At 40.6% G+C, this 17,694-nt stretch overlaps 1 protein-coding gene across 1 annotated transcript in view; it reads right to left on the minus strand.

The window, feature by feature from the left end:
- Positions 1–3,916: 3,916 nt before the first annotated feature.
- The window catches only part of PDGFRA (platelet derived growth factor receptor alpha), a 43,146-nt gene continuing 29,368 nt past the window's right edge, over positions 3,917–17,694 (minus strand). Inside the window, exons 13-18 of the mRNA XM_023532131.1 lie at positions 17,293–17,415; positions 15,821–15,932; positions 14,464–14,563; positions 14,246–14,351; positions 13,183–13,424; positions 3,917–6,991 (exon numbers count right to left, since the gene is read on the minus strand). Coding sequence (XP_023387899.1) covers positions 6,844–6,991; positions 13,183–13,424; positions 14,246–14,351; positions 14,464–14,563; positions 15,821–15,932; positions 17,293–17,415 — 831 coding nt within the window. The 3' untranslated portion in view covers positions 3,917–6,843. The remainder of the gene's footprint in view (positions 6,992–13,182; positions 13,425–14,245; positions 14,352–14,463; positions 14,564–15,820; positions 15,933–17,292; positions 17,416–17,694) is intronic.

Here is a 17,694-nt window from a genome sequence, read left to right on the forward strand (position 1 = left end):
TATTTCTTCACCTTTGATTTACTGAAGAAGAAAAGACTGCAATGGCAAAAAGAGATGAATATGGTCAATTTCTTTCTCAACTAATGCTTTTTCATTCCACTACTTTCCTATTCACTTTGTTGCCACTGGTCCCCCCAGGGTTAAGAGGAGAATCATTTGGTGAAGTAAGGAGATAAGAGAGACCTCACCTGACCAACCTTTGCCCCAGAGGGAGATATTGTCCTTATTATATCAGCCACCAATCAAATCTGCCCTCTGCTCTAGAGAGAGACTAAATCTTCCATGACATAGAGATCTTGTCTGTTGTATTAATTTCTGAATTTCAAGGCCTAAAACAGTCCCTAGCTTAATAACATTGAAAAATAGCGGTATAAAAGTTGGGGAGAATAGATATGAAGGTGGCCGTGGAAGTGTATGGAATCAAGCAAGGCCACCAGGTTGGGCCACCCCAGGCTTAGCTTCTCACTGTCAATTGTTCCAACACTTTGTGTCCTCTGGTTGCAGAAAAGCTTTAGTTTTAACGAAGTCTCCAGTAAGCTATTCTCTATATCCGACTCATCTGGCTATTTGTTACACCCAAGAAGAACTGTGGCCTCCACCTTCCCACAATTTTCTGCTCTGTGACATAATATTCCCCTCAGGTAATTAGCTGGTTGCAGTCAACTCTGCCAGCTGCCTCATTTAGGCTTAAACATTCTAGAGATCAAGTAAACAAAGAAGAGGCGGTTCTCTAATAAATATTTGTTGAAGGAATTAATTAAAAAATGATTTTCTGCAGCAGGATCATTGCATCATGTTCTCATGCATTTTCTCCACTTAGGAAACCAAATCCCAACCCTACAAGGGAGAAAGAAAGGATGTCTAATAATCTCAGGCTAATGAAAGATGCATCACTTTGTAATTATCTTCGGGCACCAGATATTACATGCAATCTGGTGAGACAGCAAGAAAGAAAATGAGAAATGTAATGGACTACTCCAAACAGAGAAGAAAAGGTTTTCTTCATTTGAAAGAGTTACTTAATTCCTAATCAAGCCTCCAACTTCAACCAACTAAATGATCTGCAGCTCAAGAGCCACACAGAAAATACTGGATCCAATTCTGTTTGGAGCAGTCAGCATGAAATATAATGAAATTCAAAATAGACAGGATACACATGCTCCAGAGGGAAGTCATTAATACCCATGAATAATGATATAGCAAAATACCATCTGCCAGGATAATGTGGCAAATCTTTTTAAAATTCCAATTAGCCTATAAACCAGAAACAGCGAACAAATATGCTCCCCCTGCCATGTGAGACTGTGTGTCCTTGATGTCTCCATTGCTTTATATGTAGACCAAAATGTGAGCGATGGAAACATTACCCATGTATGAATATATTTTAGAGGACACTTCATTATCTTTTGGGACACGGGTGCTATTTTGTAACCAGGTGGAACACAACGTTAGAATCTGCTAATTAAGACCACATACGTATCTTCATATAGATTTTAATTGTAGAGGTAAAAAGATTGTGTCTGTTCTAAAAACACAGTATATTAATTTTGCTATAACAATGTGGTTGAGTTTAATCCTTATATAGATTTGGAGTCAGAGATAATGAAGTATTTCTATTGCTCTGTTATCCTAGGAAAATTTGCCTAGTTTTTGATGGATTCAAATATTCTAAGCCATTTTCCTGAACTGCATTTTATAAAGCACATAACTATTAAAATCATAATGTCTGTTATTAGAACTGTTGTAGTAGAGCCTGAAAAGAAATTGCTCTTATTACAAAAGCACAAAATAGTTCTACAGGCCATCTAGTCCATCACCTGTCTTTTGAAACATCTCAAGAAGCAAAGCAACCTACTCTGAATGCTGACATTTCCCACTATCTCTTGCTTTTCCATGGTTTTTTGTAGTGTAAACAGCACTGGAATTCATGTAATTGGAATTTCTGATCCCAATTCTCTCATTACTCAGTCACATGCTTTTTAGAAGTCTTTTGGTTTCCTCATCTATAAAATGTCTTCCCTGCCTCAAAGCACTATTAAAAGAATCAAAATAAGTAAATATGAAAAAGATCTTCAAAAGGTCTTAAAAACCCTCCGGGTGGTAAAAGTCACTTTTTATTATCATGATAGATAAAAGAAGGCAGAATTGTCTGTATTATATTAAGAGGTAAAATCATACATTAAAAAGAAGAACAAAACAATCTCTCCATAGGCTTGAAGCATGGATTTGATGTTAGTTTAGGCAGCTATTGTTTAATCAGCGGGATTGTTATTCCCAGTGATCTGTCTCCTTCCTGGGGCTGGAAGTGAGGCTGAGCCAATACCCAATCTCCATGGAGCTCCTCCCAGCTCTAACTCCAACAAGATTCACTTTAATCTGCAGGCTACTTGACCTTGGATAACAAGGAGTTAGGTTGGAATAAGGTGCTGCATTCTAATTATGAACAACATAATGAATTTTCTTTATTCAGGTGTTGAAAAGAAGGTGAAGTCTATCATGCTTTTTAATTTTCTAAAGTCATTTGATATGGCATGCTTCAGAAGACAAAAATCCACATACTTCCACATGTATCACATTACAGTGTGATATGAGGCAGAGGAAAGCCTAGAAAACTGCAGATAATCTACAAAGCAGGCGATTCACGTGCAGATGTTCAAGAATTTACTGCTACGATCATATCTGAAGACTTGAGCTCAACATTAATTCATTTCTGCACACTCTTTGGTCTAGTAATTTTATTTCTAGAAACCTATCCTTACAGAACACTACTCTGCGTTGGGATGTTCATGAAGTCATTTTCATAGCAAAGAACTGGAAACTCTAAATGCATACATAGGAACACAAGAGCATAAATTATAGTACATTTACACAATGGGGTACTATGCAGCTGATAAAGGAGGGAAGTCTACCTATATATACTTCTCACGAAGATCTCTAAAACATAGCTTTAAAAAGAAAAGCACTGTGGACTCTGGTGATAATGGTGTGTCAGTGTAGGTTCATCAATTGTAATAAATGTACCACTGTGTGGGGGATGGTGATAATGAGGGAGGCTATGCATGTGTGGGGGCAGAAGGTATATGAGATATCGCTATACCTTCTCCTCAGTTTTGCTGTGAATCTAAAACTGCTCTAAAAACATAAAGTCTATTTTTAAAAAGAAGAAAAGAGAAAAATAAATTACAAAGCATTACATAAAGTACAATCCCATTTAGGTAACCTACGAAGCAAAAATAGGTATGTATACAGGCATACCTTGTTTTATTGCACTTCACTTTATTATGCTTCACAGATGTTGTATTTTTTACAAATTGAAGGCAAGACTCTCCACAGCAAAAAGATTACGACTTGCTTCATCATGATACTCGCTTTATTGCAGTGGTCTGGAACTGAACCCGCAATATCTCCTAGGTATGCCTGTATATGTATATAAGCAGATACACAGAAAGGGGGCTGAAAGGATAAAAGAACACACACCAAATGATGCAGTTCTACCTTTGGGAAACAGGAAGAAGACAAGGTGAAAAAGGCCTCTAACCTGTACTTTACGCTCTTCTACAATGTTTGAATTCCGTCCAGAGTAAATGCAGTCCTGTACCCCCTTTGTAGGCAAGAAAAACACCACATAACAATATGCTATTATAACAAACAAACGAACAAACAAACAGACAAAGGTAAGATCAAAGATGAGCCAAGTGACAGTCATCTTTAAGTCAAATGCTGGGTCTGAGAACTAACTAGTTCAAATGATGTTTAAATCTTAAATTTTCTATTGGTTTCATCAAACCCATAATAGAGAGAGTCCTACTGGAATGTTGCCAAAAAAGTAAATTGAACAGGATTGATTTAATTTACATGATTAAACTAAAAACAAAAGTGCTGGAACCTTAGCATAACTTTAAATTACATACATACATATATATATATATCTCATTTATTGAAATATAAAGATCTTCATTTACACGTTTAAAAACAAAAACATGAACAGGGGTATTTGTAATACATTTTGCACCATTAGACCCTTCCTATCAAGTTATTCTTCTCACACATTCACCACACCACTGTTTTGGGAACACTTACGTATTTTTCTCTTTATTATTTCTAAAATATAAATTTTGGACATTCAAAAGTGCAACAGTTAATGTGCCTGTGGGGAATATCACAGTTAAAAAAATATAAACAAAGGCAGTGATACAGCTTGTCATAAATGTTTGGCAATATTCTCCAAGTCTATATAGAAATACATATATACATATTGATGTATAACATCATTTTATCTTATGTCCCTCTTCACAAAAATAGGACCATTTTGTTACAGATTGGCAGACCACATTTTAAGGACATCATTGATCATTTAAAAAGTCACGAATTGTGTTTCTCAGGCTAGCTTTGATTGTCTTCATAAAAATAGAAAGCAGAAAGGATTGGTAAATTTTCACCTGGGGACTTTGCAGGAGGCCATAAAGGAACAAATCTGTGATATACTGAAAACACTGTTTTAAAAAAATGCAGTTACACACACATTCAGGTGGGAGCATTCATTAGCACTGGAACCTGCTGGTCTAAGAATTTTCATCCAGTCTCATGATGTCACGCAAGCCTCAAAGGAACATCAAAATGCAAAGTACCAACAAAAGAAGGCTGTACAAGGGTGAGTGAGTGATAAACAGAATGCTTGAGCTGTGATTCTAGAAACACAAATGTATTTCAAGTCTAATTGACTTTACAGAACCTAGTCAGGTTTTCTTTTTTAATTGGCCAATCTGGCTCAGTCTTCAGACCATGAAAAAGGTGGATATAAAAAAGTTGGAGCTTGCACTAAGATTACACCACTAGGTAGTCAAGTACCTTGTTATTGCTTCAACATCTTGCAAAGCATCACCTGCCAGGAGCACATACAGTGATTGCAGTAATCACAGCCCATGTTTCATTCATATGGTGTCAGCGATTAAGCATTATTGCAAAGAATGCCAATGAACCCACACTAACCAATGTGATAGTTTGGATGGATGTGGCAATTTGTCTTCCCATCTAAACATCAGTAAAACTTTTTTTTTTTTCAACAAAATATTGAGCTGGTTATAGAGACCTGGCACACTGAATTGCATCATTTTTGTATATGCATTTTGGGGTGTGGGGAGAAGGGAGTTCAGTTCCTCCATGTGGTGGAAAGCAGTGTCTTTACTTTTAGAAGACCTGCCAAACCAAGATTTAGCTTGCTCAGCCCCAGCTAAGACTAAAAAGTTAAATTAAGGGTAGCAATTGCTAGATATATGGCATTAAATGGCACTGACCCAAAGCCAAAGAGTTAAATGATAGGCTTCCTGCATGGTTGACTTTCAGCTCAGTTCCTAATTTCAAATTAGCTTTTTCCCATGGCACTTTTCTGTAACCTAAGTCAGTGTTTCACAAAGCTGGCTGATCAGAACAGCCAGGGTGTTTATAAAAATACAGGTTTCTGCTGCCCCCAGACTTAATAATTTAGAATCTCTAGGATGGCGTCCTGGAATCTGGAGATACTCGTTGCCAGCTCCATTTGGGAACCAAGGATCCAGGCTAAGGTACACACAGCCTTCACTAAGCAATGTCTTTATGGTCTCAGAGTTCCAAACTATCTCTCTTTGGGATGAGATGAAGGGAGAAGGCTCATGTTCAGGGCATTCTTCTGACTCTTTTAGGGTTTGTAGAATTTTAAAAATATATATGTTGGGATCCATGAAAGTTGAGATCCACCAAAGTTATCACAAGGCATGATAAAACCTCTGCAAATCTCATCTTTTTGCTGATGATTATATTTTCTGGGTAACATGAAAAGTCATGTTAGGCATAAGCTTATACCTTTATATTGAGAACATTTAGGATTTAGGGGTTTTGATTGTTTCAAATCCCAATACTTCTGAGGGCAGTTTATTGTTTTTAGTACAACAGAATAGGGAACCTATTCAGTACACAGTTAAAAACTCTGACTTCCTGGAAGACACTACTTTTACTTTGTTCTCTATGTTCAACTAAACAATCCACTAAAACTATTACCGTATTTTATAGAGAAACATGTTATTTAATATAAATGTCAAAAACTGTCAAACTTATGACCTACTTAGTAAGAATTTTTTTTTAAATTGTGCTTTTTCTGTGGGGAAAACATGTTACATATCACACATTTAGCATTACTGATAACAGTAGTATTATTATAAGTGTAGATTACAATATAAAAATGAGTTGTTGGATTTCTAAATGACCCAAATCTATTAAACAAGGTTGGTTAATCATTAGCCTTTATCTCTTTAACACTAAAAAAAGTAAAATGCTATAGTACCAGTACCTTTTAAGGTTCAAAAGTGGTTTTGCATGTACTTCACAAGAAAATTCAACAGCAGCTGATACCAGGTTTCAGGTGGGAAGCACATGGATGGGTTGAGTGGTCGGTCTCTTCAGAGGTCCAGAGAAGATAGTTAATACAAATCTAAACACATCCTTGGTTAGAGTTATTTACATAATTACAATGCTGGAGTTTTGTTGAAAGAAAAATTGTGTACATTGGAATCTCACCAATGCCCTTGAAACACAAAGTTGTCTTCTGTGGCCCATTGTTTCCTTGTCCATCTACCTCCAAACTCCACACGTTGAGATGCTACTGAAGCATTGCAAGAGGCAATGCCGAAAAAGTTATTTCAAAATATCCCATTCACTCATATTTAGAAGGCTCTCTGAGGCCCTTGGCTGGGAACTTCTCTTTACACATCATCCAAGTCCTCCTCTCAAACTTTGCATTGCAATAAAGTGGTTTTCTTGAAAGGATCCAAGATGGGTTCAGGAGTGGAAGGTACCCTTCAAATCTGCCAGTTACAGGAAGCTGTCTTCCACCAGGTCTGAGGAGTCTATACCAATGTCATCCATCATGTCGATGTCTTCAATGGTCTCATCCTCTCTCTTGATGAAGGTAGAACTGCTGGAACCTGTCTCAATGGCACTCTCTTCGGAGGTCTGTGAGCTGGAGGAAGGGAAGAATAGGAAAGGTTACAACCATGTACAGACCAACTAGACCATGGTGGTGTTTCTAGGGTACCCCACAAAGGCAAAGGAGGTCTTTCTACAAGATCCTTGGCATTCAAACTCAGGCTACTAGGTCAGGCAAGATTCTGCAACCAAACCAAATAGCTACTCATCACCCATCACACTGCAAGGGGCCACATAGAAAGCCAAGATTCACGAGTGCTCTCTATACTTCAGCTTTCCTTCTCTTCTACCAAATCTTTCATTGAAGTTGCTAATAAGCTGCAACCATTCCTACTTTCCCTACTCAATTCAGCCTGTAAAAGTTAGGAGGAATCTGGGATGCTCTGGGATGCTCTGGGTCTAGCAGTCAGGAGTCACCATGGTGATCCAGCCCTCTCTTCAAGCTCAGGGTGGCCTTGGGAGGGGAGTGGGAAGAGTAAGGCAAGGCTAAATCGTGCTCCCCTAAATTCATAGGCTGAATTTGAAACCATATTATGACTATATTTGGAGATAGGACCTTTAAGAGAAGTAATTACGGTTAAGGTCATGATAATGGAGACTTAATCCAACAGGACTGGTGTCCTTATAAGAGGGCGAGACACCAGAAGTACTTACACACAGGAAAAGGCCATGTGAGGACACAGTGAGAAGGTGGCCAGCCACCTACAAGCCAAGGAGAGAGGCCCCAGGAGAAACCAAACCTGTCAACACCTTGATCTTAAACTTCCAGCCTCCAGAACTGTGAATAAATAAATTTCTGTGTTTAAGGCCCCCAGTCTGTGGTATTGTGTTATAACAAACTAAGCTAAGACATGCATTATGTTCAGCCCACCTGTCAGGGCCGCAGTCTCACCTGACCTTGTTTAATCATTTGGGACTCAATTTCTGTGATTCAAAAATCAAATGTATCACCTCAGCAGAAGTTCTAATTACCTAATACAACAACTATTTTATCAACTAGAATTGTTCTCTCTATGGATTATGTATCAAATTCTGCAGTCTGGCCTCTTATACCTCTAGAAATGTTCTGGGTACCTTTTTTATGTTACATATCCCAATGTGACTTTCTAACTTTATTTAGAAGCATAATCCTTTTTAGAACTGAAACATTATTCCGAGCCCCCAAACACAAATTAACCAAGTAGATGATAGATGTGGTGGAGCATACTGAGACCCACTGCTCTGCCTTCCCACCCATATAAAGTTCTAATACAGATCCCCAAAACCTGGACAAACAGTATTTGTTAGAGGAATATAAACACATTTTTTAAATTCTCCTAAGGAAAGGATAAATAAGAGCTGTCTACACTTTATGCCTCAGTTGCCTGAGAGTGGTCACAATCACAAGCCTCCAAAATAATAATGTCATGTGTTTCTACCTAAACAATTGTATGTAGTCAACTGAATGACTGAGGCAGAAGGGAAAACAATATCCTCAATGAAAAGGGCAAAAAGAAAGAGAGAGAGATTCACAGCAACTTAGATTTTGAACCAAGGGCCACTATCACCTTCCCCTGACTCTGTTCAAGCGCTATGCAAACAGAGCGGGAAATTGGGTCATTCCATCTGGACTGTGTGTATGCCAATGGTTATAGTTATGGCTGTGCATTAGCATCATCTTGTAGTAAATTAATGGATCTAGGTAATGAACATCAATGGCTGCTAGTGTCACAAAAAGAGAGATAACTGGACAGTAGGTACCTCCTGACAGAAGTATACAGCACCATCTTTAAAACAAGTTTGCTAAAAACCTAACCTGAGTCAGATCAAGTCTCAAAAGGAACTACTAGTTTATAACAAATATAGGAGACAGAAACACATGATAAAACACAGTACAGGATGCAATCAGCAAAATTTCAAATGTGGGAACTCCATAGGCAAATGCTCTTGTGGTTTCTTCACAAATAATATGCAAGGGGGCAAAAAGAGGCAAGACAAACTTATACAGACACACCAACCAAATGTGTGACTCTTATGTGGGTCTAGAAAAAAAAACAAATGTAAAATACTTATGAGAAGATCAAGGAAACTGGAACACTGACTGGATATCTGATGCTCTTAACGATTTATTGTCAATTTAAGGGGTGAGATAATGGTATTATCATTAATTCAAATAATTAGTTATTTTTCAAAATAGAGCACTTATCAGGGATTGCCAGACAAACGGCAGAGTAGGTAAATGCTGCACTCATCTCCTTCCTCACTCGCGATCACATCGAAATTACAATTAAACTACAGAACAACCATCATTGAGAATCACCTGAAATCTAGCTGAACAGAAGTCTTACAACTGAGAACATTCAGAAGAAGCTACCTCGAGACTGGAAGGAGGGGCAGAGATGTGGAACAAACTGGTCCCACACCCACATGTGGCAGTTAAAATTTGGGAGGGATAGCTCAGCTATGGAGGTCTCCCTGGAGGAGTAAGGGGTCCTGGCCCACACCAGGTTCCCCAACCTGGAGCATCAGTGCCAGGAAAAGAAGTCCCCACAACTTCTGGTTTTAGAAACCATCAGAGACTGTGGCTCAGTGAGACCAAGAGCTGTGAGAGTCCCAGGCATTCCTCTTAAAGGGCCCACTTGCAGACTTATTTGCTGATGGACTCATTTGCTCTGAGCTCCAGCACTGGGGTGCAGCAGCTCAATAGGTGCCACGAACATATGAGGAAAAACTGAATTGTCTGGCTTCAGGGAGAGTGCCAGAGGGACAGCTTTCTCTCAGACAGAAGGACTGGCAGAGCCATTGTTCCTTTGTTGATCCCTCCCCAATCCCAGCATGCAGACTTATGTGGGTGGCATATCTGAGTCTCCATCAACCTGGCTAACACTGGTCACCCCACCCTGGTGATCACAAGGCCCCACTCCACCCAATTTGCGAGCCCACCCAAACTGCTTCCAGTGGCTTCTCCATGCAAACAGCCTAGGTAGGTTCATGCTGCAGATTTTCCTAAAATCTCTCAAAGGTTCACAAAACCCAAACAAGCAGCATCTGGCCTTGGCACTCCCTGTACCTCTTGCTGAGCAGTCCCAAGCCTGGCACTAGTGACAGCCATGCTTGGTTCACAGCCTAGCCCCTCTGAGGCACCTCCAAGCCCAGTATGGCAGAAAGATATCTGTGGATCACTTTGTGGCTGATGACAGGTGGCCCCAGGCAGGGCACAGGCAGCAGCTGAACTTGGCCTGTGGCAGAGGCCGCTCCTAGGAGGCCCTGGAGTCGGCATGCCTGGTGGTTGCTTCTGAGCCAGAGCACTACCCAGCTGCCTCCACAAATGACACACTCAAAGGGCAGATTGGGCAAGCACCAGAGCCCTGCTAAAGCCAATCCTGCTCCATAGGGGTCAGCCCCTCACCAGCCAGTCCTCACACCCAATCAGCCTGAGAATCAACCCCTCCCACTGAAGTGCAAACAGCAACCAAGGCTCAACTACAACAGGAGGGTACACACAACCCATACAAGGAACACACCTGGAGCACCCAGCTCAGGTGACCAGGGAAGACTGTGCCACTGTGCTTCACAGGACACCTACTACAAAAAACCCCTCTACAAAAGACCAGGAAATGTAGCAGCCCTACTTAATACATAGGAACAAACACAGGGAAGCAGCCAAAATGGGGAATCAAAGAAACATGTCCCAAATGAAGGAACAGAACAAAGCTCCAGAAAAAAAACTAAACAAAATGGAGACAAACAATCTACTAAGTGAAGAGTTCAAAACACTGCTTATAAGAATGCACAATGAACTTAGGGGAAGAGTAGATGAACTCAGCGAGAACTTTAACAAAAAGATATAAAATGTAAAAATACAGATAGAAAACATAAAAGAGAACCAGTCAGAAATGAAGAATACAATAACTGAAATGAAAAATACATTAGAGGGAATCAAGAGTAGATTAGATGAAGCAGAGGATTCAGCAACAAGAAAAAAGAATCCAAAAAAATGACGATAGTTTAAGGGGCCTCTGTGACAACATCAAGCATACCAATATTCCCATTACAGGGGTTCCAGAAGGAGAAGAAAGAGAGCAAGGAATCAGAAATCTATTTGAAGAAATAATAATGGAAAACTTCCATAACTTGGCAAAAGAAATGAACACACAAGTCCAGGAAACACAGAGAATACCAAACAATATAAACCCAAAGAGGCTCACATTAGGATACATCATAATTAAAATGCCAAAGCTTAAAGACAAAAAGAGAATCTTAAAAGCATCAAGAGGAAAGCAATTAGTTAACTACAAGAGAGCACCCATAAGACTGTCAGCTGCTTTCTCAACAGAAACTCTGCAGGCCAGAAGGGATTAGTATGAAATATTCAAAGTGATGAAAAGCAAGGACCTACAACCAAGATTATTCTACCCAGCAAAGCTATCATTTAGAATCAAAAGACAGATAAAAAGCTTCCTAGACAAGAAAAAGGTAAAGGAGTTCATCAACACCAAACCAGTATTATAAGAAATGTTAAGAGGAATTTCTTTAGGAAAATTAAAAAAAAAAAGATCAAAAACAGTAATAATAAAATGGCAATAAGTACATATCTAGCAACAATTACTTTAAATGTAAATAGATTAAATACTCCAATCAAAAGATAGAATGGTTGAATGGTTAAGAAAACCAGACCCTTACATATGCTGCCTACAAGAGATTCACTTCAGATCCAAAGACACGCACAGACTAAAAGATAAAAAAAAAAGACACTTCATGAAAATGGAAACAAACAAAAATCAGCTGGGGTAGCAATACTTATTCTAGATAAAAGAGACAAAAAAATGGCTACAACAAGAGACAAAGAAGGACTCAGTAAGCCCACTTCTGGGTATTTATCTGAAGAAACTCAAAACACTACTTTGAGGGAACATGTGAACCCATACTGCAACATTATTTACAATAGCCAAGAAATGCAGGCAACCTGGGTGTCCATCAATAGATGAATAGATAAAGAAGAGGTGGTACATGAATACAATGGAATATTACTCAACCATAAAAAAAAAATGAATGAAATCTTGCCATTTGCAACAACATGGATGGACCTAGAAGATATTATACTGAGTAGAATAAATCAGAGAAAGATAAATGTCATACAATTTCACTTATATGTGGAATTTAAAAAACAAAATAAAAGAACAAACAAAACAGAAACAAACTCAGAGATAAGAGAACATTATGACAATTGCCAGATGAAAGGAGGGGTTGGGAGTAGTTGAAAAGAAGGGATTAAGACATCCAAACTGGTAGTTACAAAATAATCATGAGAATGTAAAGTACAGCACAAAGAATATAGACAATACCATAATAACTATATATGGTGTCAGATGGGTACTAGATTTATCAGTTATTTATATAACTTCATAAGTTATATAAATTTCAAATCGCTATATTGTTCACCTGAAACTAATGTTGTATGGCAATTGTAGTAGAAAAATAAAAAATTATTCAAATTAATTAATAAGAGCACTTATCTTTTAGCGATATATACTAATATCTTCACGGATGAAATGATATATCTAGGATCTGCTTCAAAATAATCCGGAGGGGACAGAGGAGGAGGAGTAGGTATAGCTATGCCTACAGACTGGCCATGAGTTCATAAACGTTGAAAGTGAGAGATGGATACCTGACAATTTCACTATACTCTTTGAATTGTGCATGTTAGAAATTTCCCATAATACAAAGTTAAAAAGAAAGAACAAATCAGCCAGGGCACGCTTGGGCCCTACTCCCAGAGATTTTACTTTGTTGGTCTGGATGAGGCTTATACACCAGTATTTTTCAAAACTCCCCAAGTAATTCCAACTTGCAGTTAAAGTTAAGAACTGTGATGGAGCATCATTACAGCTCAGTCCAGCCTCCTCAGTGGAATGACTAAGAAAACAAGAGATGCTTACAGTATCTCAATAACCTCAGGTGCTGTGTCAGTTTGATCTAATTACCTGAGGACTTAGGTCAAAGATTCCCCACCAGGGAAGCACATCTTTCCTTGCCCTATACCTCCCCCATCTCCAGGAAGCACAAATTAGAATCATTTGGGAAATATTTTCAAAACTAAATAGACCCCTTCAAGATTCCACTCCTCACTCCCCGAGAACAGATTCACCACCAGGAGCCTCATCATCCCGACAATGGCTCCTCTCCTTCAAGTGGAAGGATGCAGAGGAGCTTTGCCAGAAGCTGAGGTGTGCCCATGTCTACCTATGTCTGTTTCTCTTGCCCAGGTCTTCTTCCTCAGGCACGGGGTCGATGTCCGGCAGAGGGATGATGTAGCCGCTGTCTGCACTCAGCCTCTGCTCATCAAGGCCACCCTCCCAGTCCTTCAGTTTGTCCTCTTCATTTTTATAGGTGACACCAATGTAGGCATTGTCAGCGTCCACGCGCATGCGTGCCACCGCTGGATGGTCACTCTTCAGGAAGTCCAGGTGAATCTTTTCATAACTCTGTAAACATTCATTTCACATAGTTAATCAAATACTATTGACCAAACTGCAAAGAAAGAATACAGACGCTCGAACTACCTCACAGGTGTGGAGTTTAGACAACTGAAGGAGAGTCAGATGTTAACTATCCCCAGTGATGCAGGATGTAAATGGCCACCAATGGCACAGATCTCCTGCTGGCAAGTCTTAAGATATCAAGAGCCCCTTCTCCAAGTCAGTAGCAATGCCTGTGCCCCTCTCCCACAAATATTCTACATGGTGACTAATCTGAATCTAAGAAATTGAGTTTATTACACAAGTGTGTCTGGGTTTCTTTCTCAGCATCTCAGCAGAAAGTTCTTTCATTCATTAACATATCCTGCTTGGTGCCATGAAATTACATTTGTTCTTTTGAACAATGGTTCTCATTCCACAAAAAAACCAGCTGGAGCCACAGATAACAGCTGAGCTTGTTCCTTCCAGTCAGCTGGTAAAAGCCAATTTTGCATGGATTTAAGTGCATTCAAATTAGTGATTTAATGGCTGTGGATGCCCTGAGACTTCTGACTGCACAGTAGCTTCAGATACTCAAAACATCTGGAGAACAAAGTGCTTACAGGTGTTGCACCCTGAAGATGAAAAGGGAGGGTTTTCATTCACCATTGTTACCAGGGCCTGGGGAGCACTCCATGAAGCCCAACCACTGTATCACTCCATCTTTTTCTTCCTTTGAAAATGTTCCTAAAAAACAGTAAATAGTGCTCCTTGCTCACATAACTATCTGCTACTGTCTTCTCCCTTTGCTCATTCCTTTTTGCCCATCTGAAGAAGCCCAGACAAACCTTTTTATATTGTCCAGGCAGCAGGTTCTCCACAATTTCACTCAGGTGGTAAAAGGAGGGTCTCTTCTCCGGCTCACTGTTCCAGCACTTCACCATGATCTCATAGCTGGAGGAGCACAGAACTCAGAGTGGGCACAGGGAGGAGCTACAGGGCACCCCCCACCCCCACAGACCCACTGAACATGAACACAAGGCCCGTGGGATGGGGAGAGGCTCACACTTCACTGGTGGCGTGGTCAGGCTTGGCCATCCGGTACCCACTCTTGATCTTGTTGTAGAAAGTAGAATCCACCATCATGCCCGGGTAGGGTGTGCCACCTGAAAGCCAAAACGGAAAGCAGCCAGAATTAACAAGAGTGCAGTACATTGAAGCATTTGGGGTGATACAGCACCCTTAGGAAAGGTTTGGGGATCCCCAGCTTCAAGTACTGGTTCTTTCGAGGAAACAAAATGTTATCATTTCTCTGCTCATATCTTAAATTTAAACAGGATTCGAGGTTGCTCAAGCCCAGACACCCTAAGCAAAAATTCTACATCTCTAGAAAAAGCACAAAAGAGTTTTCAATGTTTCTAACTACCGGATCTACATACACAAAGTGAAATAGAAAACCAAGAGAAATTCTAAATCGTTGATGGCAAAAAAGTCATTTCGCCAGAAGTGTTCAAATAATTAAAGCAAAAGTCAAAGTTGGGGCTTGAAATGTTTAGATCATTCTCTAGTTTTAACGGACTACGAGCCCTGGTTAAGCTGCAAGCTGGGATGGTCCGTGGTGATATCCAAGAAGGAAGAATTGGGATAGAAAAGGATAGCAGGCAGGGAAGACATGCTTTACTATCACATCAGGAGAACATTAATTCATGAAACGCTCCAAATGTCTACGGTCAAGGCCAGGTCAAGTTTAGTTTCCTCGCCAAAGCCTTCCAAAACCACTCCGGGACTCCTCTCTCCTTTCTCCGAACTTCCATTACAATTTTAAATCAGGACCACAGAGTTTATCACTAAGGTCAGAGTCATGAATCACTCCTCTCTTAGGACCCTCACTTGGCAACACGGGGCACCTGTGTTTTTCAGTACCCAATGACTGACTAAATGACTAGGAGTTTTCTCTCCTCTGGAATGATGACCAGGAAGGGGAGGTCCCACCCTTTTCCTTGCCACACTACCTTTCACCTGAGCATCTATCACCACGAGGTGAGGAAGCAGTTACTCTCCTCTAGCGAACCCACTTAACTTAAAGTCCAGCGTGAAAAAGCAGTTGGTGAGTGGATGTCATTGGGAGCATTTCCAGTAGGATAAAGTCACCCTGGGGTAGCCCAAATGAGGGGAGGGCAAAGGCCAAGGGTGAGAGCAAAGGTTGAGGGTGAAAGCACAGTTTCCCAGGACCCCCATCTCATTCTGCATGGGCACACAACAGATGCTGTACATGCACAATGTGTGATATAAACTGGCTGCAGGGCGTTGGACTCACACTAGGTATCTTACATTGATTACATCCTGAAGCTTGAAAAACACAGTATTTCCCTTCCACTCTTGTTCCAGAACAACCCAGACTAGCAGAGATGTCAGGCCCATACCAAGGGAAAAGATCTCCCACAGCAGAATGCCGTAAGACCAGACGTCGCTCAGTGTGGTGTAGAGGTTGTCGAAGATGCTCTCAGGAGCCATCCACTTCACAGGGAGGAAGGTCTGCAGGGAAGAAGGTAGGAAATGAAACCCAGTGTACACACCGATGGTCTGCAGCAGCAGAAACAGAAAGGGGTTCTCTTTGGGCTCCTAATAACTTATACTAACAGCCTTGCCCTGCATGAGTATCTCTCGTGTGTGTGTTCACTACTGTACTCTCAGCCCTCCAAAGAATGCCTGACACCTAGTGGGTGCTCAATAAATAGCTGATGGTCAGTGCTGCCTGTGATGTCCTCCCAACGAATAACATCCAAAAATATTTAATCCTGAATTTTTTCCCAAAATGTATGAATCCTGAATGGATCTTCCCCTATTTTCAGGTGTTCCTAGGAGCAAAATTAAGAACAGATCCAGTGATCTGAAAGCAAATTACATTTTTGAACTTTGAGAAATAGTCATTTGCTATTACAAAGAGTCTGACATAATTATAATTCTACAGCCTCTTTGTGAAGCCATACAACCTTCCATGGACATACTAAACTAAGGCAGATACCTCCAGTAGCCCCATGAGTATCCTTCCACCACCTGAGATTGCTGGGGAGATAACAGAGATTCATAAGCTTTTTGAACAGCTAAGAAATGGGCTCTACCAAGTCCACTGATTTGTTCAAGGTACCTAAAACTAAAAGTCATGACCACAAAGTACATGAAACACACAGAGCGTGCACACAGCACAGAGTCCTTCTCTAGGTGGATGCAGCAGCCCCATGAGCTGTCTCGCAACCAGTACAGTGGAGTGATTTGAAACTGTTCCTACAGGTGGCACATGTATCCCCAGCTACTCCATCTGCTTAGAGGTGAAAGGGGTGGAGAGAAAGGTCAAATGTGAGATAGAATTACTATCTTTAAGGAAATTGTGCCTCTAAGATATATGAATGTAAACAGTTTTAACATTTTTGAGGTCACAGACACCACTTGAAATTTTGATAAAAGTTAGTGACACTTTCCTTGGAAATGAATGCATATACACAAGTGTGCACAATTGACATGTTAACAGCTAATACTTATTGGGTGCTTGTAAGCGTTAGGCACTGTCCTAAGCATTTTACATGAATTCACTGACTTAATCTTCCACAGTAATGCAGGAGTTGGCTACTATTATTGTGTTCCTGCCACAGACAGGGAAACTAAGACACAGAATGGTCAAGTAACTCATCCCAAACCTCACACTAGGAGCTGGTGCTCACACCCAGGCAGTGTGCTGCAGAGTCATGCTTTCCTTCCTGACTCCCTGGAGCCCTTCATGAGTCTCATGGACTCCATGTTGAAAATACAGGCACCCAAATAGCTAGAAGCAACACCTGAATTCAGAAATTCAAGTGAGAGAGAACGAGCATGCCAAATGACAGAGGAGAGCACATACACTGCCTTTCGACACGTAGTTGGAATCATGCATAATATCTCTGGCCAGGCCAAAGTCACAGATCTTCACAATTTTCCCTTGTGCCAGGAGGACGTTGCGAGCGGCCAGGTCCCGGTGGACACACTGCACAGAAAGGGAAGAAACGATGTCAGTCGATCCATCCGCTGCTAGAGAGCTTCGCTCCTGAGAGACTGAGCACCTCATGGTGGCGTGTGGACCTACCCAGCACTTCTCAGGGAGGCATAAAGAGCTCACCTTCCCCGGGCTCTCATCCCAACCTCTTCCAAGAATGAGAAAGCTCTAGAGATAAGTAGACACCTGATAGTGTCAGACTCCCTGCTCTGCTTTGGGGAAGAGATAGAGAGAAGCAGCCATTGCTACTGGCCTCTCCAAGATCTATCT

The sequence above is a fragment of the Pteropus vampyrus genome, unplaced genomic scaffold, assembly GCF_000151845.1.
Source record: "Pteropus vampyrus isolate Shadow unplaced genomic scaffold, Pvam_2.0 Scaffold77, whole genome shotgun sequence".
In the NCBI taxonomy this organism is placed as follows: Eukaryota; Metazoa; Chordata; class Mammalia; order Chiroptera; family Pteropodidae; genus Pteropus; species Pteropus vampyrus.